At 44.3% G+C, this 27,207-nt stretch overlaps 1 protein-coding gene across 1 annotated transcript in view; it reads right to left on the bottom strand.

Annotated features, from left to right (window-relative positions):
* Window positions 1–27,207, bottom strand: part of dnah3 (dynein axonemal heavy chain 3) — a 52,095-nt gene that overhangs the window by 12,861 nt on the left and 12,027 nt on the right. Inside the window, exons 12-48 of the mRNA XM_071391150.1 lie at window positions 23,424–23,602; window positions 23,000–23,184; window positions 22,563–22,686; window positions 22,087–22,240; window positions 21,729–21,873; window positions 21,296–21,507; window positions 20,873–20,964; window positions 20,247–20,361; window positions 16,853–16,969; window positions 16,412–16,591; window positions 16,168–16,304; window positions 15,558–15,759; window positions 15,375–15,467; window positions 15,144–15,254; window positions 13,436–13,550; window positions 13,116–13,314; window positions 12,813–12,921; window positions 12,154–12,444; window positions 11,899–11,990; window positions 11,568–11,787; window positions 10,255–10,389; window positions 9,999–10,110; window positions 9,586–9,827; window positions 8,692–8,792; window positions 8,248–8,353; window positions 7,888–8,017; window positions 7,459–7,695; window positions 6,915–7,018; window positions 6,428–6,722; window positions 5,369–5,548; window positions 4,990–5,113; window positions 3,223–3,379; window positions 2,937–3,080; window positions 2,355–2,714; window positions 1,176–1,482; window positions 828–993; window positions 291–507 (exon numbers count right to left, since the gene is read on the bottom strand). Of these exons, the coding sequence (XP_071247251.1) occupies window positions 291–507; window positions 828–993; window positions 1,176–1,482; window positions 2,355–2,714; window positions 2,937–3,080; window positions 3,223–3,379; window positions 4,990–5,113; window positions 5,369–5,548; window positions 6,428–6,722; window positions 6,915–7,018; window positions 7,459–7,695; window positions 7,888–8,017; window positions 8,248–8,353; window positions 8,692–8,792; window positions 9,586–9,827; window positions 9,999–10,110; window positions 10,255–10,389; window positions 11,568–11,787; window positions 11,899–11,990; window positions 12,154–12,444; window positions 12,813–12,921; window positions 13,116–13,314; window positions 13,436–13,550; window positions 15,144–15,254; window positions 15,375–15,467; window positions 15,558–15,759; window positions 16,168–16,304; window positions 16,412–16,591; window positions 16,853–16,969; window positions 20,247–20,361; window positions 20,873–20,964; window positions 21,296–21,507; window positions 21,729–21,873; window positions 22,087–22,240; window positions 22,563–22,686; window positions 23,000–23,184; window positions 23,424–23,602 (6,189 nt within the window). The remainder of the gene's footprint in view (window positions 1–290; window positions 508–827; window positions 994–1,175; window positions 1,483–2,354; window positions 2,715–2,936; window positions 3,081–3,222; window positions 3,380–4,989; window positions 5,114–5,368; window positions 5,549–6,427; window positions 6,723–6,914; window positions 7,019–7,458; window positions 7,696–7,887; window positions 8,018–8,247; window positions 8,354–8,691; window positions 8,793–9,585; window positions 9,828–9,998; window positions 10,111–10,254; window positions 10,390–11,567; window positions 11,788–11,898; window positions 11,991–12,153; window positions 12,445–12,812; window positions 12,922–13,115; window positions 13,315–13,435; window positions 13,551–15,143; window positions 15,255–15,374; window positions 15,468–15,557; window positions 15,760–16,167; window positions 16,305–16,411; window positions 16,592–16,852; window positions 16,970–20,246; window positions 20,362–20,872; window positions 20,965–21,295; window positions 21,508–21,728; window positions 21,874–22,086; window positions 22,241–22,562; window positions 22,687–22,999; window positions 23,185–23,423; window positions 23,603–27,207) is intronic.

The raw sequence follows: 27,207 nt of genomic DNA, 5'->3' as shown, positions 1-27,207 counted from the left end.
TTGTTATGGAAAATACATTTCACAGTGTTTAGATGGTACAATGATTCTCTACTCTATACTTGTTTTGTCACAAACATAAATTCACATTTTAGCAACAATACAATGCACAGTGCATCTTTAAGACGTGATGATGGGACACCGAGGCCTCATAATTCCCACAATGGGGATTGTTCTGCCAATCACATGTCAAAATAGGCCATAGTTATCTGTTAACTCTGTACCAAAGCATTGTAACTCAGCAAATAGAAATGGGCCTTATGTAAGTAGACTTAGTTGACTAAACTTCCTACCTGAGATGCAGCAAAGTACAGTTTCTCCAGACCCACAATGTAGCGGTTTCTCTGAGTGTCCACCTCACTCCTCTTGGAGTTGAGCAGGACCTTGTATGTGAGAATGAGCTCCAGGTAGGACGTGGGCGTCACATAGTTGTGTCTCCTGAGTTGAGAGAAGTACCTCTCGGACAAACCTCCCACGCTCTCCTGGAAGGTTTTACACATCTCCACCACACTGAGAGACACACAAATCACTGACTTGGTAAAACAAATCCATGAAATGGAAGGGGAGTTGTGACTGTTAAACAATGTCCCTTTCTGTCACAATAAATTGACAAGAAGGGTCAAGCTCATGTACATTTCCATCAAGTGTGTGGTCATCAATTTGCAGAAACCTGAAGAGAAATGGAATATTAAGTACCTAGTCTGTTGACTATTAGCTAGTCCAGTAGCCTACCATAGATTACTAGCAGCTAATAGCTATTTCGTAGCTTGTAGCTAAATCTACAGAGAGAGACACTCTAGCTGGATGTTATGAGTGGATCAGTTTCTTACTGTAGCCTGACGTTGTCTTCCAGCTCCACATCCTGCAGGAACTTGTTGGCCACCATCTCCAGAGCGTCTTTAGGCCAGGCCTGGAACCAGTCGATGGTGCAACAGTTGATGAGGGAAGGGAACATCCTCAACCGGTTTCGGAAGGCGTCCCCAATTGGGCTCATTGCTATTCCAAAGACAAACACCATCACTGTTTAGACATGAAGACAACGTAACTCTTAAAGCAAGGTAACTCTAAAAGCCACAATGGATGTGGGATTGAAATCATCACAATTACCAGTAAGGAGATTAAGTATGGGGGGTAACCTGGTAATAATACTAAATGTATGAAATGTTGAAGGTACCCACCGAGCACAATGTGAAGGTTTGCCTTGACACGCTCGATGAAGAAGTTGTACATGGAGAGTGGTGTGGCATCGATCTTCTTGCCCTCCGTGCGTGCGATGCCCTGTACCTTGTCGATGATGTCGGCGCGCTCGTCGGCTGGGAAGATGTTGGGCACGTCGCCTGTGTTGAGCAGCATGTTGATGTCCTCCACAAAGGCCTCGTCCTTGATCTGGCTGTCATTGAACAGGAACACCATGTTCTTGCCCTGCAGGCCCGCCTTCAGCATCAACCGCTTTAGGTCGTCGCGCCACTCCGACACTCCGTAGTTCTTGGTGAATAAATTAATTAATGAATTGGACTTATGGACTTATTTCCAGACTTTCATGAACATTATCAGACGGGTAAAAGAATGGGCAGGACTGACAGCACTTTGGTCACTAAAGGCGCTTACATTACATACAATCCAAATGGGAATACATATAATACATACAATATACAAATGCAAACCATCATCAAGACTACACAAGATACGTAGCCTAATTAGCATGACCTCGAAAGTCAAAGAAAACCCTTACAGTTACCAGTGAGTACTTCTCAGAACCTTCTTTCAAACCCTCCCTCTGGCCCTGGGATTTAGAGACAAACTTTGTGACTTCTTACAGCTGAGGTAGGCTACCAACCCCTCGACCTCAGCCTGAGTCTTTTGTCCTGCTGCAGAAGGCCCCTTCAAACCTATGTGCTTGGGACCAGGTTGCCAGGGAACAGAATCAGCTGACCCAGTTAGCCAATCAGTGCCTAGCCTGGGGTTGGAGACCCAAGTCTGCCATTGAACTCTTTAGTTGTTTCCAGGAGGGCAGGTTGAGACAACCTCTATATTACCTCCTGTCCTCCAGCTCAACTCACATCTGAACCCTTTCCAAATGGAAAATCCTTCTTCTGGACTCAATGACTGGTGTTTAGAGCGTTGTTGACCATTAACCACTACACCACTATCACTACCACTACCACCTACTCTGTAAAGTCGTGTGTCTGTTTGAGGTGACAATAAAGTGTGGATTGTATCCCTGTCTCCTGCTGGTCATTATCAGTCCTCTTACCTATATATTTAAACCGGCACCTCTATCGGAGACCAGCACATGGTGGCGCTATTTTTCACTAAGCTACATTCATTAACCTTCAGAGTTTTCTTGATCCAGTTACCTTGGTTAGCTCAATCTGGAAGAGGTCGTAATCGTTGATGAAGGTGCCCAGCTTGGTGGCGCTCTGCCGCCCTGAGCCCCCGATGCCCACCAGGAGAAGATGCCCGTTGTCCTGCTTGAGCACACGGCAGATACGTGAGATGTGCTCGATGGCAAACTTGAACATGACGAGGGACATGGGTGCCTTGCTGATGTTGTTGAACTCGTCCAGATAGTAGTCCATGACGTTGGTCAGAACTTGCAGGTCGGTGATCTCGTCGTAGGCCTTGGCGTCCGAGTCAGGCTTGGCGTAGTCTCCGAAGAACAGGCTGCGGATCGTCTCGTCCACAACCTTGCCGCTAGGCGTCAGGTGGGTCAGCAGCTACATACAACAGGGGGCAGTAGAATGGATTTAGAGTAAATAACATGTGCATTGCTCTTGAACTAGTAACCATTAGACTAAGATCAATTCAGTCCCTTAAAATAAATCCCACATACACTAATGCAAAAGCCTGACAGAAGATACATGGTAAATCTTTGAAAGGCAATGATCATCCAACAATGAAGAACTGTGAATGTATAAAAAGGGTAATGTGGAACTTACCTTATCCATGCTCTGCTTGAAGTAGCCGGAGGTTCTCTCCTTGACAATGTTGAAGAATGTCTCTCTGTCCTCGTTGTCAATGAGGCGGTCGTAGAACACGCGGTAGACCTCATGGATCCACAGGCGGATTAGCTTGTCTCCCTCCTGCTCACACAGAAACAGATCATACATAAATTATATATATATCATACATATATTAGTATTTTTATAAGGTAAAGTATTTAGTAAAAAATGTATATAGAAGTTGTATAAACGTTAACTATGAGCTGTTGTCGTCTGGCCTTGCCTGGAGGTGCGTGGGTGGGCTGAGCAGCACCCCGCGGATCACCCTGGCAAAGTCCCTGAGGTTGAAGATGTAGTGGGACTTGGAGGGAGTGGGCAGGAAACTCTCCATGGCATCCTGATAGACAGCCATGGTGGCCTGCACCATGATCTTCCCCAGTCTGGACACACAGACAACATACAGTGCATTCGTAAAGTATTCAGAACCCTTGACTTTTTCCACATTTTGTAATGTTATAGCCTTATTATAAAATGTATTAAATTGCTTTTTCCCCTCATCAATCTACACACAATACCCCATAATGACAAAGCAAAAACTGTGGCTCTGGCTGGGCCACTCAAGGACATTCAGAGACTTGTCACGAAGCCACTCCTGCGTTGTCTTGGCTGTGTGCTTAAGGTCGTTGTCATGTTAGAAGGTGAACCTTCGCCCCAGTCTGAGGTCCTAAGCACTCTGGAGCAGGTTTACATCAAGGATCTCTCTGTACTTTGCTCCGTTCATCTTTCCTTGATCCTGACTAGCCTTCCAGTCCCTGCCGCTGAAAAACATCCCCACAGCATGATGCTGCCACCAAAATGCTTCAATGTAGGGATGGTGCCAGGTTTCCCCCCGACGTGACGCTTGGCATTCGGGCCAAAGAGTTCAATCTTAGTTTCATCAGACCAGAGAATCTTGTTTCTCATGTTCTTAGAGTCCCTTTAGGTGCCTTTGGCAAACTCTAAGTGGGCTGTCATGTGCCTTTTACTGAGGAGTGGCTTACGTCTGGCCACTCTACCATAAAGGCCTGATTGGTGGAGTGCTGCAGAGAGGGTTGTCCTTCTGGAAGATCCTCCCATCTCCACAGAGGAAATCTGGAGCTCTATCAGAGTGACCATCGGGTCCTTGGTCACCTCCCTGACCAAGGCCTTTCTCTTTCGATTGCTCAGTTTAGCCGGGCGGCCAGTTCTAGGAAGAGTCTTGGTGGTTCCATTTAAGAATGATGGAGGCCACTGTTCTTGGGGACCTTCAAAGCTGCAGAAATGTTTTGGTACCCTTCCCCTGATCTGTCCCTCGACACAATCCTATCTCGGCGCTCTACGGACAATTCATTCGACCTCATGGCTTGGTCTTTGCTCTGACATGCACTGTCAACTGTAGGACCTTATATAGACAGGTGCGTGCCTTTCTAAATCATGTCCAATCAATTGAATTTACCACAGGTGGACTCCAATCAAGTTCTGGAAACATCTCAAGGATGATCAATGGAAACAGGATGCACCTGGGCTCAATTTGAAGTTTGTTTCATAGCAAAGGGTCTGAATACTTATGTAAATAAGTTATTTCTGTTTTTTTAAATCTACAAACCTGTTTTCGCTTTGTCATTATGGGGTATTGTGTGTAAATTGATGAGTAATTCCTTTTATTTAATCCATTTTAGAATAAGACTGTAACGTAACAAAATGTAGAAACAGTAAAGCGGTCTGAATACTTTCCGAATGCACTGTAAGTCAGAGGTCAGAATGTATTCCATTGAGTGAGATGATCCATTGGTCGCACATATAGGCTCTCTCTGTCCTTTCCTCAACAGAGATTGTTGGTTACATAAATTGCTGGTTACAAGCCTTTTAGGGGCCATTTTAATTGAACAGATATCATTTTCATTTTCATTCCTTTAACAGATATTAATTCATGTCTCTGTTCATCACCAAGTTCATCACTCTAAAACATAAATGGGCCTTAGAACTGCATAGCCTCTCAATTCTAGGTTAGAATACCTTTAAGACATCTCACCTATAGAAAGCAGCATCAAATCCCTTGCCAAAATGCCAGTCGGTAATGGAGGTGAATATCTTGCTCAGCGTCTCATGGTCAAAGGAGTCGATAGAAACAATATTCAAATGGCGAGTGAAGCGGCCTATGATTTAAAAGAGAAACTAACTGGTAAACTTTTACAACAAAATTATATGCACATTGAGAAAACCTACCTACTTGAAAGGTAACACAATTTATGCATACCAAATCACTGAAGCAAAGGGTCTTGTTCAGTACGATCGAAATGGGAGAAAATGTTTTAAAATGGAGCGCTAATACCACAACTTTTTCAATAAGAAACGCAAATTGATGTGCCTTACTGAACACCACCCAGTACTGAAGTGCAAAGAAAGAGTACCTGTAATGTCATTCCTCCCCCCTCCAGGGGGCCCCATAGCGGATACGAACAGAATGTCCACAATGTCAATCCTGGAGGTGTCTTTCTTGTCGTACCAGTGGTAGTGGTCGATCCACTGCCTCAGCAGCTCGATGGGTGGCTGGGCGCCATAGATCTCCTTGGCAGGCATGTTGAGGTCATCTGATAGATCAAAGGTCACTAGGGTGAATCTCAATTGTATTTCCTTGATTACTCACATCCTCTCTCCTCACCCACTTTTTAAAATGTATTGGAGAAGAAAAGTCAAGGTTCCTCCCCTCTGACCTTCTTCAACAATGCGTTTTGAGCAGGGGAGAACGACTGCCCCCTCTCATTAAAGCCACAAAGTTCAAAGCTGACCGTGGTACTGCAGGCATTGTTTGCAGAAAACAGGATCCCCCATTATAGTGAATGGGAAAATGACAATCTTCGTGGATAATCTTTGTGTAAATAAATGAACAATTCCAAGACAATCATGGTACCAACAATTGCTTCTATTACACCAGATGTATGTCCTTGAACCACACACAGAATAAGTTCTAAGGATAATTTAGTTGCTAATTGGAGCCTGCAGTACCTTGGTCGGCACTCGACTTGAAATACTCAATGAGAGGGCGCAGCACTAAGCTAGCCTGCAATGTCACATCCTGGAGTAGCTCAAACTGCGCACGTTATCTATCCATGAGATGCCATCTTAACCAACTTTTTTGGCTTCAAATGCGCTATTGAGTCTTCATATAGGAATGAATGGTGTCACGTGATCAATGGCTTTGTCCATTCATATACAGTCATTCGTTTTGAGGAGGGGAGGAGAGAGGATGTGGGGAACCAAGGAACTGATGATTCATAAACTCTTTGAGGTGAAATGGTAGGGGAGACACTGGCTGTGTCCAAAATGGCACCCTATTCCCTATTTCTTTTGAGGGGGAAAAGTAGTGCACTATATAGGGAATAGGTTGCCATGTCAGACGCACCTGTGTTAAGCATTGAGCAGCATGGACACAGTAACGTGCTCCACTGAGTGCCCTACTCATTCCTTACCCACGTAGACGACACACTTCTTTCCCATGGGTGGCCCGAACACGCCCTTCCTCCGGCGGTCCAGCTTGCCCATGATGATGTCCTGGGTCTGGTTGGCTGAGGTGCGTGCCGAGAAGTTGATGCAGTTAGGTGTGTAGCGCTCCTTAGGAAGCTTGAGCAGAAAGCTGTTGTTGATGACTGACTTGCCCGTGCCGGTGGGCCCCACGAACAGCATGGGCACCTCGTGGGCCAGGTAGGTCTGCAGGAAGAACAGCTGACGGGCTGTCTCCATGGTGGGGATGATCAGGTCTGACACCTAATAGTGGGAATAGAGAGAGAGAGAAGGGGAATTTTAGTTAAAGAGCATGACAACCTGGTTACTTGCATTTGAACCCCTCCAATCACTAGTAAACTGACAAGGAGAAGAGAGATTTTACAGAACATGGCCACCCAGTTACAGCTCCATTTGACCCCGTCAAGCAGTCACACTCTCAGGTAAACAACTGACATTGGCTCCATCGGCAATAGTGGACTCCTCCTTGGTGATGGAATCAGTCCATGTATTCCACTGCCCTGTGCCCTGCTTGTGGAAGTAGTAGTCATAGATGGTGCCTACAGAGGAGGGGGAAAAAAGAAAAATATGACTAATTGTACCTTTGATTCTTTCACTTGCTCAATACAATAATTAATCAAATGCATTTCAAGGTGCTTAACAAATAAAATAATACAACGTGAAGAAGATAAAACAAAAAACGTTTCTGTGCAAATGTAAAATCAAGATAGACATCGATAAAATTTAGAGATTGAAATAGTAAAACAATAGTAAGATAACCGTGGATACGAGAGACTAACGCAGCAATAAATAAAAGGCGATAAAATAAGATACTTAGAAAGGGATGAATTAAATCAAGTAAATCATATGCCTAAGAGAACTAAAAGCACCCTGGGTAAAAGCACGGCTAAAAAGTTATGTCTTAAGCAGCAACGCTTTGGGGACTGTTGTCAGGTATGGTTGTCAGTCACAGCACAACTCATTGATAGGGTCATGTCACCTCTCTCAGGGAAAACGTTGTTCTTGGTCAGTTTGACACTTTTGGGCCGGGGGTGGTTGTCATCCATGCCCATGATCAGGTTCCTGTAGAAGGCGTCAAACTTATTGCGGCTCTCCCCGTTGATGGTCCCGCCCACGCTCCACACCACAGCGAATAGGAACAGGCCCTGCAGCCACATGGTCACCTGCTGACTGGACATGGGCTCCGCGCCATCGGCCCCCGATGATGCAATGTCGTCTGGTGAAGCAGTACATGCGCAGCAACACGCACAAAGGAATGCGGTCACGCACATACATACAGTACATGCATTCAAGGTCATCAATCAATAAGAAAGGTCTTCTAAACCGTCTCCAGACAGATATAACACAGTTTATGTTTGGACTTCATAGTTTGGACATTGTATGATGAAACAGCTGTGTGTTGGCTGACCTAGGAGACAGGTGTAGAGCCTCATCAGGCTGTAAGCCAGGTGGATGGGGGATGTCGACACCAGGAAACGACACTCTCTGGAGATGAAGTCCAGACAGGGCTGGACCAGCCAGTTGAACATGTCTACAATCTGCAGAAAGACACGAGATGGTGTGTCACACATAATACAATGGAAAGGGGATACCTAGTCAGTTGCACAACTGAATGCATTCAACCAAAATGTGTCTTATAACCCAGTGGACAAAGCGTGGTACAAATCATTGATTATGCTGAATGGGGATAATTATATAGGAATATTCAAATTGACCTTCCTTAAGTAAAACAAAAAAGAAAAGTGTTTTTGTATGTGTCTGTTCTCACCAGGTCTCTATGTTCAGTGCTCAGGCTCTCAGGCAAGGTGTCCATGTAGGAGTCTCTGAGAGGGGCCCAGCCTAACTGGTGAGGCTCCATGTAGATCATACCACATCTGAAGATACAAGGACAGTCAGCCAGCCATGTACAATTCATTAAGGGGCAAATCCTAACTTCCACCTAAGTCAAATGTTCACTTAGTCATCCATTAATGTCAATGGAAAGCTAAGTGAACATTCAAGTTAAGTGGAAGTTAAGATCCACCCCTAAAAGCAGAACAACAATTTCTTCATCAAAGTATCAACAACCAGCAACCAACTTGCTATACTATCACTGGTTGACTCAACACCCAACCAGAACGGTTTGCTCCTTTCTTCCAGTCACAAAATACAGTAAGTCACAACATATTGAATTTGAGGACACTACTTCTCGAAAAAACCCACCCCCACTCACCTGCTGACCGTAGCTGGGGAGGCCTGCTCCAGATCGGCGGTCTCAAAGATCAGACTCATCTTAGCGCTCATCTGGATGATCTCGCCACTCATCAGACACAGCTACAGAGAACAAAGTACAAAACCTACCTTAGTGTTTGGCACGAGACGAACAGGGCACTCGTTATTTAATCAATGGACACTGTACTACTGTCCAAAGAGGGCAAATCATGGTAAAAGGTGACTTGTAGTCACTGGAAGGAGTAAAAAGAAAACTCAATTTACTCAAAGCCGACATGTATAATGCTTACAGTAGTTACTTGTTATACGTGCGTATGCACCTCTATAACTTCATATTATAAAGCTTATATGTTATGTCTCCCTATAACCATATTTCCATCCAACCTTTTTATGAGAGTAAAGTACATGTCAGATATATGTTTTTTATAGAATCAGCGACTTTGTCGGTAAACTTTCCAAATGTCGACAAAACAAAATACGCTAGACAAGGTGGGATCTTTTTGTGTCGGTAAAATTAATAATGCGAGACATGGCGGTGGAAACGCTTTTATGCGCAAATATTGACATAATAACCATCATACAGAAGTAAACTTGGGTTCACACTACGACTCGGGAAAGCATACAGTTTATTAGGCTACAGATGAAATAAGTTAGGAGGATGAACTTCACATGGTGGTGAAAGTGCACAGTGATGAGCTTGATGCTCCTTTCCAATAAATATTGAGGGACTTATTCTGGTGACATGATGATCAATGCTTGGCCTTTTATCCACAATAAGTCAATTTGATGGAAAAACATCTCTGGTGGGAAAATCTTTTTTGTAGATTTTAGAATATTTGCATGAAAATCTGTTGCCAATTGAATGCAAACCTAGTTAATGAAGCTAACTCCTTACCTTCTTGTTGTCGTCCAGCACGGTGTTCATGTTCTCGATCCACACCGCGTCGATGGGCCCGTCGAAGAGGATCCACTGGCGGTCGTCCGAGATGGAGACGGCCTGCTCCCTGAAGGAGACGGCCAGCACCCCGTCTGACCACTCGTGGCTGACCGGGTCGAAGCAACCGTACAGCTGGCCCATGGTGATGGCCTTGGGGTTGATGATCCGGTAGTCGACCGCAAACTCCTCCATCAGACCAGCTGGGGGTAAACAGGATGCCAGAGGATGGAAACATGGTGACCATAAAAATTGAATATAAAGTGTGTATCATATTTTGGTGCAATTTATTTGTTGTTGCCAAAACTGACGCTACTTATGGCTTGATAATGTGGACTTTCGATGTCATAAAGTTGCTGTCTGGTAGGACTAACCTTCAAACAGATCACCCAGGGCCCCAGCCAGGACTTTATAGGCAGAGGTCTTCCCACCCAGAGGGTCTCCCACGATCATGAAACCGTGACGCACCAGCATCATATCATACACCTACCAATACGAAAGAACCAAAGGGAGAAATTCTTACAGCATTGATCCTTATTCAACCACAATGTCTTCGAATAATAGGTGAGCTTGAGGCATCAGTGTCACTGAGAAGGACAGAGAAATGCTGCCATTTTGTTTTTGGATTACCTGGATGATTTTGCCGATGAACCAGGGCACAGGCTGGAGCTGGAGCTTGGTGATGTTGTCATTCAGGGCCTGCATGAGAAGATCGTAGTCTGGTTTGGGAAGGACCACCCCAGGGAAGAGATCCGATATGATACCCTATGGATACAATTCAAGCATACAGTCATGTGTGAAAGACTGAGAGATAGCATAAAATTACTCAGTTTGTAATGATGACATTGGTGCATAGGTGCATAGTGTTACCTAGTGTTGATTTTTCAGTGTAACATTTCTACTGTTAATTCCGGAGTGAAATTGGCACTGTAAATGTTAAATTAACACTTATTGGTGTAAATGAACCCCAGTGTTGGTTTTAATAACAAGAGTTAAACTAAAACCACACCCATCATTATCAGATTTCCCAGCATGCGCTTATTGCAGGTGTATTTTAAGAATTGTTTATTTCAATATCTATGTTTTTGCATGGTTGATGAATTTTTAATTGAACTAGGCAAGTCAGAACAAATTCTTATTTACAATGACAGCCTAGGAAAAGTGGGTTAACAGCCTTGTTCAGGGGCAGAACGACAGATTTTTACCTTGTCAGCTCGAGGATTCGATCAAGCAACCTTTTGGTTACTAGCCCAACACTCCAATCTGTTACTGGGGCTTGTTGCACCCGTTACTGAAATGGTTGTTCCAGTTAAGATGCTTTAGGTAATCTCATATCTTATTCTTCCCAAACCTGGCAGTCATTCTGAATGCAGGTTGTAGGTGAATACAAATATTTGAGATCCCCACTCTGGCTGGATTCTAATAGGAATTACACATCACGTTGCTAGCCAGCATAATGTGACTTGATGTGGCCTGGAAACAATGAGTTTGAGGCAACTGTATTAAGGTAGAACTAGGCCCTCAAAATAAGGCCTTATGAAATACTGTATGTATTGTAATAATTACATTTTAATGATAACATATGTGCTTAGGATCTCATCTGGTAAAGGCCACAGGACTGAACATGAATGAATGCAACCACCATTTCTCTCTCACTAACAAATACAGTCATGGGTGGTAACTCATCACTCGAAAGGCACACTGGGAAATGCAAAGTGGTAATTTTACACTGAAAAGTGTGGACCAGTATGGACACTGGAACAGTGTTAAATTTAACTCTCAGTGTTGATCTAACACTGGAGAATTTGCTGTGTGACAATGATGACATTGGTTACCTAGATAGAGAAATCATGTAAAAAAACTACCTGATAAGATATACAAAATCAGGGTATACCAAGTCAGTGTGACAAAGCTGAATAATGCTGAAACATAAGCAACATTACTTGAAACAGAGGCACATCCTGGGCCAGAAACTTGGCCATGTTGACGTCCATCAGTGCCCTGAGCAGCAGAACACTCTCGTTCTCCTTCGGGTACTTCAGTTTCAGGTTCCCCGCGGCAGTCAGGACTGATTTCACAGCGCGCATACCATAGTCGTAGTGATGCTGCGAGGACAGCTGCTCTGAACACAGGCGGTAGGTTGCCACAATCTTCCCGGCAAGACTGATAGGAACACCAAGAAAGTATTTTTTTTTGAGTCAACGTGAGAAGTTAGAGAACTATGTATGACAAGACAACCACAGTAGATTAGTTATATATCAGTATGATTCATACCTGCGAGACTCGATAAAGCCCACGGAGTAAAGTGAGATCTCACCAATGAGACCATAGTCAGGCACCATCATAGCCACTGTACGGAAAAGAACCTGCAAGAGAAGATTGACAGCTCCACACTCCCAATCTTATTGTTTTTCTTGCAATAAACCTAATGCTAAACTAGTTGAACTATACAATGTAAATTGTGACCTATCCCTTTTAAGTTTGAAATAACTAATGTTGATCCTATAGTCAGTGGTAGGTGTACTGTACCTTGAGGTTGTCTGGGAGCTCGGCCCTGCCTGCATAGCCAGGGTTCATGGTGATGAAGACGGAGCAGGTGGGATTGAGGGACAACTCGGTCCCCTCGAACATGAAGGTCTTCAGGTCCCTGGCGATGGCCTGCTGGATACTCAGCACCTGCTGGGCCACCACAGACAGCACCTCCACTTCGATTCGGTTGAACTCGTCGAAGCAGGCCCAAGCCCCGGACTGTGCCAGTCCTTTGAAGAACTTACTCATGGCCTTGTAGTCCAGGCCGTCAGAGCAGTTGAACACCACACACTGAGAGAAGCAAAGAACAAGACATAACAAATCAAATTGTAGTGAATGAATGCAATTAAATATGGTACCTGAAGACTGAACAAACTTTGGGTGAAAAGTTAAGACGTAGTAATGCATTAGTAGGGCTCTCGAGTGGCGCAGCGGTCTAAGGCACCGCATCTCAGTGCTTGAGACGTCACTACAGACACCCTGGTTTGAATCCAGGCTGTATCACAACCGGCTGTGATTGGGAGTCCCACAGGGAGGCGCACAATTGGCCCAGCGTCATCCAGGTTTGGCCGGTGTAGGCCGTCATTGTGTATAAGAATGTTCTTAACTGACTTGCCTAGTTAAATAAAGGTAAAAAAAATACAAAAATGATCATGTACCTGCTTAGCCAGAGCTTTGGCCAGATCCTTGGTGGTCTCAGTCTTGCCTGTCCCTGCAGGGCCCTCGGGGGCTCCTCCCAGGTTCAGCTTCAGGGCACCCATCAGTGTCCTATGGGAACACATAACATGCAACCTCTGACATGACTGTTCTCTTTTCATAGACATAGAGTACCTTTCAGTATCCTTACGGAAGAAAGTTATGTCCAGCAACTGTGCCCATGTATGTATCATTGCATTATAACCATGGTCATGACTATGTTAGTGGTAAGTCAACCAAGTCGGGGGTTACAGTTGATGACTGACCTATAGCAGCGGTCAGTGAGTGGGGTGATGACCAGGCGGCCGGAGTTGCCCAGGTACTCGTAGCCGTACTTGACAGTGGTGGTGATCATACGCAGGCGCACGTCTCCGTCCTCCCAGAAGTACCTCAGCTGACTGATCCAGGAGAAGTCATTCAGGGAGGAGATACGGTCCTCAGCCAGTTTAGCTACCACGTCCCGAGCTGGGAGAGAGAGGAGAGAGTGTGTGAGTGAGAAAAAGTGTGTGTGTGAGAGATTTGGCACCGACTTCCTCTGGGGTGAACTCAGAAGAAGAACTAATATAAAGGAAAAAGTGGAACATACCGTGGACATCAATGACTGTGAGAGATCCTAAGGTCATTCTGGCCCCTCCATTCAGCTTCCCACGCACTAGCTCCACAATGTCAGCTATTTGGGCATTGCTCTTATCCACATAGGCCTTAGAATGGATCAACATATACAGTACCAGTCAATAGTTTGGACACACCTACTCACTCAAGGGTTTTTCTATATTTTTACTATTTTCTACAATGTAGAATAATAGTGAAGCCATCACAACTATGAAATAACACATATGGAATATTGTAGTAACCAAAAAAGTGTTAAACAAATCAAAATATATTCTTCAAAGTAGCCACCCTTTGCCTTGATGACAGCTTTGCACACTCTTGTCAGTCTTTGGTCTGATGAGTCCAAATTTGAGATTTTTGGTTCCAACCGCTGTGTCTTTGTGAGACGCAGAGTAGTTATTGATCTCAGAGTAGTTTGTGAGGCGCAGAGTAGTTATTGATCTCCGCATGTGTGGTTCCCACCGTGAAGCATGGAGGAGGAGGTGTGGTGGTGCTTTGCTGGTGACACCATCAGTGATTTATTTACAATTCAAGGCACACTTAACCAGCATGGCTACCACAGCATTCTGCAGCGATACACCATCCCATCTGGTTTGCGCTTAGTGGGACTATAATTTGTTTTTCAACAGGACAATGACCCAAAACACACCTCCGGGCTGTGTAAGGGCTATTTGACCAAGAAGAAGAGTGATGGAGTGCTGCATCAGATGACCTGTCCTCCACAATCCCCTGAACTGAACCCAATTGAGATGGTTTTGGATGAGTTGGACCGCAGAGTGAAGGAAAAGCAGCCAACAAGTGCTCAGCATATGTGGGAACTCCTTCAAGACTGTTGGAAAAGCATTCCTCATGAAGCTGGTTGAGAAAATGCCAAGAGACAAGGGGGGCGTTTGATCAGCAACTGGGTCAAGTAGGAGGGGCTACATTAGGTGAATAAGGATGTAGAGTGATAGCACTGAATTTCGAAACACAGAGGCGCAACATCGCAAGACTTCCAGGAACGCTTGCGAAGCAGACCAAGGAGACCAAGCAGACCAGGCTGGGGTTTGTGGTTAGAGAAATCAAGGAGAGAAGTGAAACATTCTTACTTGGGCTCCCGAGTGGCACAGTGGTCTAAGGCACCACATCTCAGTGCTTGAGGTGTCACTACAGACACCCAGGTTCGATTCCAGGTTGTATCACAACCGGCTGTGATTGGGAGTCCCATAGAGTGGCGCACAATTGGCCCAGCGTCGTCCGGGTTTGGCCGGTGTAGGCCGTCATTGTAAATAAGAATTTGTTCTTAACTGACTTGGCGTGTTAAATAAAGGTTCAATCTAATTTTAAAAAGTTAAACATTTACTCTCGAAATCTAAAGGCACAACCTAGATTGGAGCCAATGTCTTAAGCAGTTGAACATGTTATTACTCCAACCTGGTGAAAGTGACAAACTGACACATTTCATTTTTGTCCATTAAAAAAAAAAAAATCGAAGGTGTGCCTTTGATTTGACAGCCTGCACATGCACAGTTCGACGCAAGACGACTGTCAGACCCGATGACGTGTTTCTGTGCATGAGCTTAGCTAGCCAACGTCGCCTTGACTTGCCTACAAGAGTGATCAGGGATTTCTATAGGAGATGCAGTTTCTGCCTATCTTCATACTGTACTGTCTTTGGTAATGCTATGTATTATGCGACTCACGTGCAGGGTATTGGTCTCGATGGCCTCAGAGACCTCACTGGTCCAGAAAATGGACGAGGCACAAATTACAACCTGACCAGGCCACTGCAACACCCATTTTTTCCTGGGGACCTGTAAAATAATCATGCATAAAAAATAAATACAAAATAATACATTTGAAGTGTAATTGTCCAAAAACATTTCAATTGACATTTTTGTAAATTCTAAATTTTATTTATGTCTTTACTGTACCTCGACATACTGGTCCACTCCTTTGTGGATGACATCTCTAACGCTGGTCATCATCATGCTTTCCACCTGCTGTAGCCACTTCTCCACCATGCCCTGCATGGGACCACACCACACAGTCACATCACCGTGTGTGTGTGTGTGTGTGTGCCTGAATGCATGTGTGTGTGTGTCCTACAATAGTACCTTAGCTTTGGCAGGGTAGAGCTTGGTGCTAAACGGCACTAACTCCTTCTCAGAGCTGATCATGCCAGTGATCTCCATGTCCTCGGTGAACTCCAGCTTGGCGATGCCCTCGAAGCACTTCTTCAGGTGGGGCTGGACACGCCTCGGGTCCTTTGTCTCTGACAGGATCTCCAGCAACTCATCGTTGGACAGGAAGAAGAACCTGTGGATTAGATTCAGTCAGAGGTGAGTCCGAGATGGCAGCCTATTCCCTATGTAGTGCACTATAAAGGGAATAAGGTGCTCTTTCAGACACATCCCCCGACTCATTGCATTTTGATTGGAGCATAAGCCATTCACTGTGATTGAATTGAATTGAGATGTACCCAGTTAAATACTAAATCAGTTAACAGTTCTGACAGTTCTCCAAGGGCATGACTCTTCAAGGGCTAAATGGGCTACACAATCTTAACTCACAAGTCTCCCATAGACATGAATACATACAAGATTGACGTAAATGCTAAAATACACACATTTCATGTGAGCATTAACATACAGTGGTACTTACACTGAAGAGTATGTCAAAGCGAGAGGCAATGTCAAAGAGAATGTTAATAGTTGTTCGAGTTACCTGGGGAAGAATAGTCTCTTTTTCTCCAGGTAGGTGTTGAGGCCTCTCTGGATGTCCTCCAGAAATACATTGGCCTCCTCGAGACGGCCCAGCATGTTGGCCTGGTCTGTAGCCACCAGCACACGCGTGTCCTTCATCTGAACACACACATACAGGGTATTGGTCAAGATAAGGAAATCCCCACACACATATAGGCACGCACACACACGCACACACAGTAATTTCGGGGGTGTGTGTGTCTCACCGCCTCAGCGATGATATCTTTCCAGTATCGGTCCACGATGGCAAACTTGCGTCCCTCCTCAGGCATCTGGGCGATGATGTCCTCAGAGCTGAAGATGGGCTCCAGGTAGAGCCAGGTAGCTTGACACTTCAACATGGAGTCCAAGATGTCCTGCATCGTCAGCAACTTCTCCTCCCATTGCTGAGAACGGGGAGGAGAAGGGAAAATAGAGATTTGAGATTGAAGTGAAAAGGATAAAGAAAGTGAGAGGTAAGAGAAAGAAGAAAGAGGGAGTGAGAAAAACAGAAAGATTTAAAAACCCTTAGAATGAATGTACAATACGAACGTACATTACAGGAGAACATTGGCTAGTATCAATTTTCATGGCCATGAATGATCTCAACTGGGATGTCACCCAATCCAGTAGACCAGAGATGACAGGTGGCAGTGTGATGATCCTACCTTACAGTCAGCCTCTATGGGCTTGATGAAGGGTGACCCTCGCATGGTCTGGGTCTTGATGACGTGGTCGTCTAGGAGCACTTGGATGTCGTCCACAGCAGATACAATACTCGTACCCTACACTCGCACACACACACGCGGAATAAGAGATGGCTTCTTTCCACACCCAACATCACACAGCACACATCAAACTGAACCAGTCTGGCCTATTAAAGGCTCAGTGCTGTAAAACCATGATTTCCTGTGTTTTATATACAGTATCAGTCAAAAGTTTGGACACACCTACTCATTCAAAGGGTTTTTCTTAGTTTTTACTATTTTCTATATTGTAGAATAATAGTGAAGACATCAAAACGATGAAATAACATATATGGAATCATGTAGTAACCTAAAAAGTGTTAAATATTTGAGATTCTTCAAAGTATCCACCCTTTGCCTTGATGACAGGTTTGCACACTCTTGGTATTCTCTCAAACACCTTGTCATGACTTTTCATCCTGAGTGAGGATCAAAGAGAGCCCCCCCACCCCCCTCTCCCACCAGAGAGGAAGGGGGGGGGGGGGGGTATTATGATTTTAACGACCTATCGTAAACTTTCTCTCTCTTGCCTTTGCAGTATTGAGAATGGAATGTCTGAGTGTTAGAATAGAGAGAGACTTTGCAGTACTTTAACATCAAAAGATTGGATATTGAAACAATATGTCTAACATAAACAATGTGGGGAATGGTTGGTGGGGATCGAAACAATAATCATGTCATATAATTTAGCATTTTGTGATGTCATTACGGATGGTATAGCAAGATAACTGTATCTTTAAGAGCTTTCACGGTGTAGTTATCAGATTTGCATCTAAATGTTGTAAAACTTATATGATTAAATATGAAACTAGTTGTGAAAAGATTAAGTGTGATTTTGGCCTTCTAGATGAGAATTGTTTTTCATGTAAGCTTTTGCCGAGTCAGTGACCACGCTCACGTGAGCACAGACATTATGGCAACGTGATGGAACCGCCCTCCAAGGCGAGTGCATAAAAGGACTGCTAACGAAATTTACAACAGACCAGTATGCGTGCAGCGCGAGCTGAATACGTTGAAATGGTTGCAATTTAAATACAGACTAGCGTGACCGACAGCGTGAGCTGAATGTTACGAAATGGTTAAGATCCTCTGAAACTCGACGAGTGAAGAAGGCAAAGACTATACCAAATATTCTCAGTCTGCAGCTGGGTAATGTAATGTAGTCTAGAACTTTGACAAAAGACACGAGAAGGATCCCATCAAGCAACCATTGGAACGTCTGAAGGATCCATTCTAACAAACAGAACAAAGCAGCCTACTACAACTTAACTGCCATCCAGGACCTCTACACCAGGCGGTGTCAGAGGAAGGGCCAAAAAATTGCCAAAGACTTCAGCCACCCTAGTCATAGACTGTTCTCTCTGCTACCGCACGACAAGCGGTACCAAGTCTAGGTCCAAAAGGCTTCTTAACAGCTTCTACACCCAGGCCATAAGGCCATATGGCTACCTGGACTATTTGCATTGTCCCCCTCCCATCCCCATATCTACGCTGCTGCTACTCTCTGTTTATTATCTATGCATAGTCACTTTACCTCTACCTACATGTACATATTACCTCAATTAACAGGTGCCCCCGCACATTGATTCTGTACCGGTACACCCTGTATATAGCCTCGTTACTGTTATTTTATTGTTGCTCCTTAATTATTTGTTATTTTTATTTATTTATTTATATATACACATTTTTTAAATTATATATATTCTTTTTATTTTTTAAATATTTTATTTAACTAGGCAAGTCAGTTAAGAACAAATTCTTATTTACAATGACGGCCTACCCTGGCCAAACCCTAACCCGGATGACGCTGGGCCCTATAGGACTCCCAATCACTGCCGGTTATGATACAGCCTGGAATTGAACCAGGGTCTGTAGTGACGCCTCTAGCACTGTGATGCCGTGCCTTAGACGGCTGCACCACTTCAGTTAATTTTAGTAAATAGTTTAACACTTTTTTTTCTTCGTAAAACTGCATTGTTGGTTAAGGGCTTGTAAGTAAGCATTTCACTGTAAGGTCTACTACACCTGTTGTAATTGGCGCATGTGACAAATAAAATTTGATTTAACTTGCTTGGGCCAAGAAACACAAGCAATGGACATTAGTCATTGTGAGACGCAGAAGTGAACGGATGATCTCTGCATGTGTGTCTCCCACCGTGAAGCATGGAAGAGGAGGTGTGATGGTGTGGGGGTGATTTGCTGGTGACATCGTCAGTGATTTATTTAGAATTCAAGGTACACTTAACCAGCATGGCTACCACAGCATTCTGCAGCGATACGCCATCCCATCTGGCTTGCCCTTAGTTGGAATATAATTTGTTTTTCAACAGGACAATGACCCAAAACACGTACAGGCTGTGTAAGGGCTATTTGATGAAGAAGGAGAGTGATAGAGTGCTGCATCAGATGACCTGGCCTCCACAATCACTCAACCTCAACCCAATGGTTGGGATGAGTTGGATTGCAGAGTGAAGGAAAAGTAGCAAACAAGTGCTCAGCATATGTGAGAACTCCTTCAAGACTCTGAAGCTGGTTGAGAGAATGCCAAGAGTGTGCAAAGCTGTCGTCAAGGCAAAGGGTGGCTACTTTGAAGAATATATTTCGATTTGTTTAACACTTTTTTGGTTACTACATGATTCCATATGTGTTATTTCATAGTTTTGATGTCTTCACTATTATTCTACAATGTAAAAAAAAAGTTAAAATAAAGAAAACCCCTTTTGACTGGTACTGTATATTTCCACACTATGAGGTTGGAATAATACTGCACAATTGTGAAAATTATGATAATGGTCATTTAGTGTAAGAGCTGTTTGTTTTGGTGGGAATTTTGGCCTACCTGATGACATCACCAGGTGGTAAATTAGTTAATAGACCAATAAGAGAGTTCCAAACCTCTGCCTATAACAGCTCATTTTCAGTTTACCCCTCACACCAGTCCCAGACAGTCCTAGCAAAATTCTTGCTTGAGAAATTGCTCTTGCTAAGAAGCTATGTTAAAACAATCACAATAAGGTACTTAATTGTTACCCAGAAATTATTTGATATTGAGATAAAAAACAGCTGCATTGGGCCTTTAAGAAAGTTGATCCTGTCTAGGGTGTAATAGTATCTAATATTGGCATACTTGATTACTTTTTAATAATTTAAAAGTCCAGATGGCAAATTCTGTAATTAGTTAATACTGTATGTGTGTGTGTGTGTGTGTGTGTGTGTGTGTGTGTGTGTGTGTGTGTGTGTGTGTGTGTGTGTGTGTGTGTGTGTGTGTGTGTGTGTGTGTGTGTGTGTGTGCTTTCGCGTGCCTGCTGCTGCTTACCGTGTCTCTGTAGGCGGTGAAGGCAAAGCGGAGCTCAGCCCATTCAGCCTTCATTTTCTCCATTGCCTTCTCCAGAGAGTACTCCTTACTGGCAGACGCCCCTATCTCCTCAAGCCTGAGAGTCGAGGCAGGAAATGTCAGAGACAGCTTCACATTGTACAGCAAATCACAACATAACACATTTATGGAAAAGAGCAGAAACCCACTGAAAACGGTAATATCACTCGGGCTGGGACGATACCAGTATCGCAATATTCTTTCCGTAGCAAAAATTAAAACACGAAGCAGACCATACTCTTTGGTCCTTTATAAACCTGCTGTATGTAAAATATTGTGTGCTATAGCTTGGAAAATAAATGGATGTGACTCTGGATGACAACATAATGATGTTTGTTCCCAATATTAGGGCTGGGTTCCTAAAGAAGTAAAATCCGCTTTGTGTTTTGTTTCCTTGCCACGGTATTAATGAGTAAGGTGCTACTGGTATAATACCACATTGAATCTCATTATGGTAATAAAACACCAATACAGTCCCTGTTTCTCACCAACAATTATTTGGATTTCAGGTCCCTCCTATCTATCGCAATGCTAAGGCAGAGTGTAGTGTAGGAATGAGGGGTTCTTACTTGTCGGAGAACTTGGACAGGCCCAGCTCCACCATGTTAAACAGTGAGGTGTCCACATCTGGCTTGACATCGAAGCCCACGATGGTGCTGATCTGAGAACAGGACACAGAGAAGCATCAATTATTCATCTCAGCTTCATGGATCACAGGTATGCAGGACTTACTGACCATCTTATCTGAGGTTGAACTGTCTGGTACTGATAAGAGTTGTACTGTGGCTACTGACTGTTTATGAACACAACTTTTTTCAAAAAATAACTAAATGTGACCCGTTTTCAGACTAACTCCAATTTTAGGACAAGCTGACACTGTTGTGTAATGTGTTATCATACATAAATCCTTAAAAACACATGATATTCTGTCTCCGTGTTCAGTGTTGGTGCTCTGCTTCAGAGCTCCAGAGAGGGAGGGTCAGGGTACTGACCCTCTCCCAGTGACGGTCCTTGATGCCTGGATTACAGATGGTGGTGAGGATGGGCAGGTGCTGCTTGAACTTGTCGATCTTGATCTTGAAGCTGTCGGCTACGCGGCGCGGCCCTGGCAGGTCGGAGAAGGACTTGGTCAGCTTGTACATGGTCCTCCACATAGTGACCAGCTCTTCTGAGATCTTCTCAGCATTCAGGTGGAGGAAGGGACCTGGGGAGTGAGGCGCAAGATGAGAAAGTACACAAACAAGTAAGCAAACAAACAATCGTTTCGGACCACAATGTGTAGAAACAAAATATATAGTTATTAAGGCAGTTCTTTCGATTAAAAATCTTATGCGTGGAACCGTAAAGTTGTAATACCAGTTGACATTAATCATAAAACTATGATATATCTTGATAAATGTTTTACAACATGGCATAGTTCTGTACCGTTCATCCAGATCTCTGATTTGTTCTGGAAGTTGAGGGAGTTGGTCCACAGCTGGTCATAGGGCTGCTTGTTGCCCATCAGGGTCTGCAGCATGGGAAACTGGCTCTGCTCCTTCTCCAGCAGAGTCTCCTCTTTGTTGATGTCCTGGAGGTGAGCGGAGAAGGCGACAAACCAGTACCATATGAAAGTCATTCAGTAGCAAAAGCAGCAAACACAGCAACAAAACCCACAAGGTGATCCGATGGCTGACAAATTCGTTTCACATATCGCTCCTCATTACAAGCAGTTTCAGTGAAGGCAGGTCCAAACTGAGTTAGTGAAGTGAAACAATTCTTAAACGATTCTCCTTTCACTCACGTCCAGTTCGGTGACGGCGGCGTCCAGACAGGAGGTGAGCTCGTTGAGCTTCTCCACGTTGTTTTTCATCTCCTCCAGACTCATCAGCTCCTTCTTCTTGAAGGCCTCCACCTCCTTCCCCACACACTGCAACATCTGGTCAAACTCTGCTGTCCTGAGGAGGAGAGACAGGAGAGGAGACTCAGCATGAGACATAAGACGTCTGTGGTTTTGGTCTAGTATTTCTGTTTTGGTTTAGTGTGCATTTCACGAAGAGTATTAGGGCATTACGGTGAAGTTTGAAGAGTGTGAAGAGAAAGAGGGCAGGGAGAGAGAGAGAGAGAACAAAGAAGTGAAAGAAAAGAGAATAGAAGAGAAGATGTCTCCATGCAAGGTTTAGTATTGGAGGTTCCGGTTGTAAAGTTGACATGATGGTTCGGGATGAGGATTAGCCTTATTAGGGTCAGGACTGTCAATGTGTACTGGTGTGTAGTTACCTCTTGAGGAGGTGGTCTTCGGCATGTACTCTCCTGGTGGCCAGACGGCTCTTACTGATCTCAAACACAGCCAGGATCTGCTCTGGCCAGTGGAACACACTACTGTTCAACTTCACATCATCGTCTGGAGAGAGAGAGAGCACAGAGATATCATGGTAGGTATAGAACTAAACATGCAAAACCTCCACCACAATAAGCAATAACACTTCAAAGGCGTTATCCATAAGATTTCAATTAAATTCAATTGAAATCTTATGGATAACACCTTTGCGATCCATAAGATTTTCCCATTTAAATCCCAATGCAGAAATGTGTTTCCTAGAACGACAGGTGTTCTACTCTACATGACCAAACAACATATCTGCTCAGTGCATCTGAATTCTATGCCCAAATCCCCAACTGTAAACAACTATCGACAGAGGTCCTCCATTACGCACGAGGCAGGGTGGCGTAGTCCAAGAGGAAGCTGAGGCGGTTGGCGGCCTCGTTGATCTCATCTTTCAGCTTGTGGACGGTCACCTCGCTGGTGTGCTTTAGGTACTGGTTCAGGGCCACCAGCTCCTCCGTGTTGCCTGGGGCCCCTGTGATGGTTGCAGCGATCTCGTCATAGCGGTGACAGATGCTAGAAAAATAATATAGGATTTCCGATTATTTTCTTCCAACAGTAAGGGAGATTTAGCTCTTTGTTATAAGTCAAACACTTCAAAGGTAGCAGTAACATTAGTACACAATAGTAGGAGCATTACATCATTGAGTCAACTGTGAATGAGTGGATTTACCATCCAGTCATTTTTGTGTAAAGTGTGGCCTTATGGGTAGTGTAGTTCTATCTAAAACATAAGGAGTTCTTCCCTCTCTCACCTCTTGTTGAGCTCTCGGTTCTCGTCCACCTCGAAGACGATGAGCCTGTCCTTCAGCCTCTCAGCGCGGTCACACAGGTCCTTGTTCAGGCTCAGAACGTCCAGGCAAAACATGGACAGGGGCACCGTGATGTGCATTGAGGCAATCTCCTTCCACAACTGCTGCACACCCTCGATTTTCTGAGAAGGGGTGGGTAGAAGTAAGTGTTCTCATCCAATCTCCAAATTCGCCATTCGAATAATAGCCTCTATTTTCAGCTTGACAATGCAATCCATGTTAAATTGTTGAATATTTTTTACGTTATACAGTACCAGTCAAATGTTTGGACACACCTACTCATTCCAGGGTTTTTCTTTATTTTTGCTATTTTCTACATTGTAGAATATTAGTAATGACATCAAAACTATGAAATAACACATACGGAATCATGTAGTAACCAAAAAAAGTGTTAAACAAATCAAAATATATTTTATATTTGACATTCCTCAAAGTAGCCACCCATTGCCTTGATGACAGCTTTGCACATGTAACAGTATAACTTTAAACCGTCCCCTCGCCCATACCCGGGCGCGAACCAGGGACCCTCTGCACACATCAACAACTGACACCCACGAAGCGTCGTTACCCATCGCTCCACAAAAGCCGCGGCCCTTGCAGAGCAAGGGGCAACACTACTTCTAGGTTTCAGAGCAAGTGACGTAACTGATTGAAACGCTAGTAACGCGTACCCGCTAACTAGCTAGCCATTTCACATCCGTTACACACACTCTTGGCATTCTCTCAACCAGCTTCATGAGGCAGTCACCTGGAATGCACGTCAATTAACAGGTGCCTTGTTAAAAGTTAATTTGTGGAATTTATTTATTCTTAATGCGTTTGAGCCAATCATTTGTGTTGTGACAAGGTAGGGGTGGTATATAGAAGATAGCCCTATTTGGTAAAATATCAAGTCCACAATTATGGCAAGAACAGCTTAAATAAGCAAAGAGAAACAACAGACCATCATTACTTTAAGACATGAAGGCCAGTCAATCTGGAAAATTTCAAGTGCAGTTGCAAAAAACCATCAAGCACTATGATGAAACTGGCTCTCATGAGGACTGCCACAGGAAAGGAAGACCCAGAGTTAGCTCTGCTGCAGAGGATAAGTTCATTAGTTACCAGCCTCAGAAATTACAGCCCAAATTGTGAGGATCGACGCTGGAGACGAGAAGCAAGTACAGGGAGTAAACATTTAATAAACAACCGACATGAAACAGAACATGAACAGCGTCTGGACAGGGGAAAAATAACGACATCAACGACAATAATGCTGACACGGGGAACCAACGGAGGAACAGACAGATATAGATGGGGCAATCAACAAAGTGAAGGAGTCCAGGTGAGTCCAATGAGTGCTGCTGCGCGTAAAGATGGTGACAGGTGTGCGTAATGAAGGCAGCCTGGCGCCCTCGAGAGCCAGAGAGGAGGAGCGGGAGCAGGCATGACAGTACCCCCCCCCCCTCTAGGGGTGCCACCCGGCGTCCCACCTGGGTGAGCCTGACGGGCTGGCCGAGGCATGGGCGCTGGACAAGCTGGCTGAGGCGTAGAAGACCGACGAGCCGGCAGAGGCGTGGGAACCTGACGATCCAGCTGATGCGTGAAAGCCTGACGATCCAGCTGAGGCGTAGGAGCCTGACGAACTGGCTAAGGCGTGGGAGCCTGATGGGCCGGCTGAAGCATGACGTGGGGTGGGCGCCTGCCAAACCGACCGAGGCAAGAAGACCTCTCGAGCCAGCTAAGGCGTGGAAGCACGACGAGCTAGCTGAGGCACTAGCGGTTCCATCGGCGATGGCACCAGGACCCGACGTCACCAACCAAAACAAAAAACAAAAACTCCCTGATACTTTCTTTAGTGGTGTCAGCATTCTGTGAGGATCGACGCTGGAGACGAGAAGCAAGTACAGGGAGTACTTGTTTGGGATAGGGGGCAGCATTTTCACTTTTGCATGAAATGCGTGCCCAGAGTAAACTGCCTGCTACTCTGTCCCAGATGCTAATATATGCATATTATTGGTAGTATTGGATAAAAAACACTGAAGTTTCTAAAACTGTTTGAATGATGTCTGTGAGTATAACAGAACTCATATGGCAGGCGAAAACCTGAGAAAAATCCAACCAGGAAGTGGGAAATCTGAGGTTTGTAGGTTTGAGGTTTGTTTCAAAGCTTGGCCTACCGAATACACAGTGTCTATGGGGTTAGGTTGCACTTCCTAAGGCTTCCACTAGATGTCAACCGTCTTTAGAAACTTGTTTCAGGCTTCTGCTATAAAGGAGTGGGGAATGGGAGCTGAATGAGTCAGTGGTCTGGCAGAGTGTCTCAGGCTCGTGATGCACGCTCCCGACAGAGTTAGCTCTCGTTCCAGTAAAGACAATGGAATTCTCCGGTTGGAACATTATTGATGATTTATGCTAAAAACATCCTAAAGATTGATTCCATACATCGTTTGATATGTTTCTACGACCTGTAACGGAACTTTTTGAGTTTTTGTCTGGACCTAGTGCTCATGAAGATGGATTACTGGGCTGAACACGCTAACAACTGGTGGCTATTTGGACATAAATTATGGACTTTATGGAACTTTATGGAACAAATCAGTCATTTATTGTCGAACTGGGATTCCTGGGAGTGCATTCTGATGAAGATCATCAAAGGTAAGTGAATATTTATCATGTTATTTCTAACTTCTGTTGACTCCAACATGGCGGAAATTTCTTTGGCTGGATTTGGCTGGATTGGGCTCTGAGCGCCGTACTCAGATTCTGCTTTCCCGTAAAGTTTTTTTGAAATCTGACACAGCGGTTGCATTAAGGAGAAGTCTATCTTTAATTCTGTGAATAACACTTGTATCTTTTATCGATGTTTATTATGAGTATTTCTGGGATTTCTGTAGCTATCTGCAAGATCACGAATGTTTTGGAATCAAAACATTACTGCACGTAACGCGCCAATGTAAACTGAGATTTTTGGATATAAATATGCACATTATCGAACAAAACATACATGTATTGTGTAACATGATGTCCTATGAGTGTCATCTGATGAAGATCATCAACGGTTAGTGATTAATTTGATCTATATTTCGACTTTTTGTGACTCCTATCTTTGGCTGGAAAATGGCTGTGTGTTTTTTTGACTTGGCTCTGCACTAACATAATCATATGTTGTGCTTTCGCTGTAAAGCCTTTTTGAAATCGAACACAATGGGTAGATTAACAAGATGTTTATCTTTCATTTGCTGTATTGGACTTGTTAATGTGTGAAAGTTACATATTTCAAAAAAATATTTTTGAATTTCCCGCGCTGCCTTTCAGCGGAATGTTGTCGAGGGGTTCCGCTAGCGGAACGACTGCGCTAGAAAGGTTAATAAACAACGGACATGAAACAGAACAGGAAAAGTGTCTGGACAGGGGAAAAATAACGACATCAATGACAATAATGCTGACACGGGGACCCAACGGAGGAACAAACAGATATAGACGGGGCAATCAACAAAGTGAAGGAATCCAGGTGAATCCAATGAGCGCTGCAGCGCGTAATGATGGTGACAGGTGTGCGTAATGAAGGCAGCCTGGCACCCTCGAGTGCCAGACTTGGCGGAGGCAGACGTGGCGGAGGCAGACGTGACACAAATAAATGCTTCACAGAGTTCAAGTAACAGACATCTCAATATCAACTGTTCAGAGGAGACTGCGTGATTCAGGCCTTCATGTTCGAATTGTTGCAAAGAAACCACTACTAAAG

The sequence above is a fragment of the Salvelinus alpinus genome, chromosome 3, assembly GCF_045679555.1.
Source record: "Salvelinus alpinus chromosome 3, SLU_Salpinus.1, whole genome shotgun sequence".
Taxonomy (NCBI): domain Eukaryota; kingdom Metazoa; phylum Chordata; class Actinopteri; order Salmoniformes; family Salmonidae; genus Salvelinus; species Salvelinus alpinus.
This window is presented reverse-complemented; position numbering and strand designations above follow the sequence as displayed.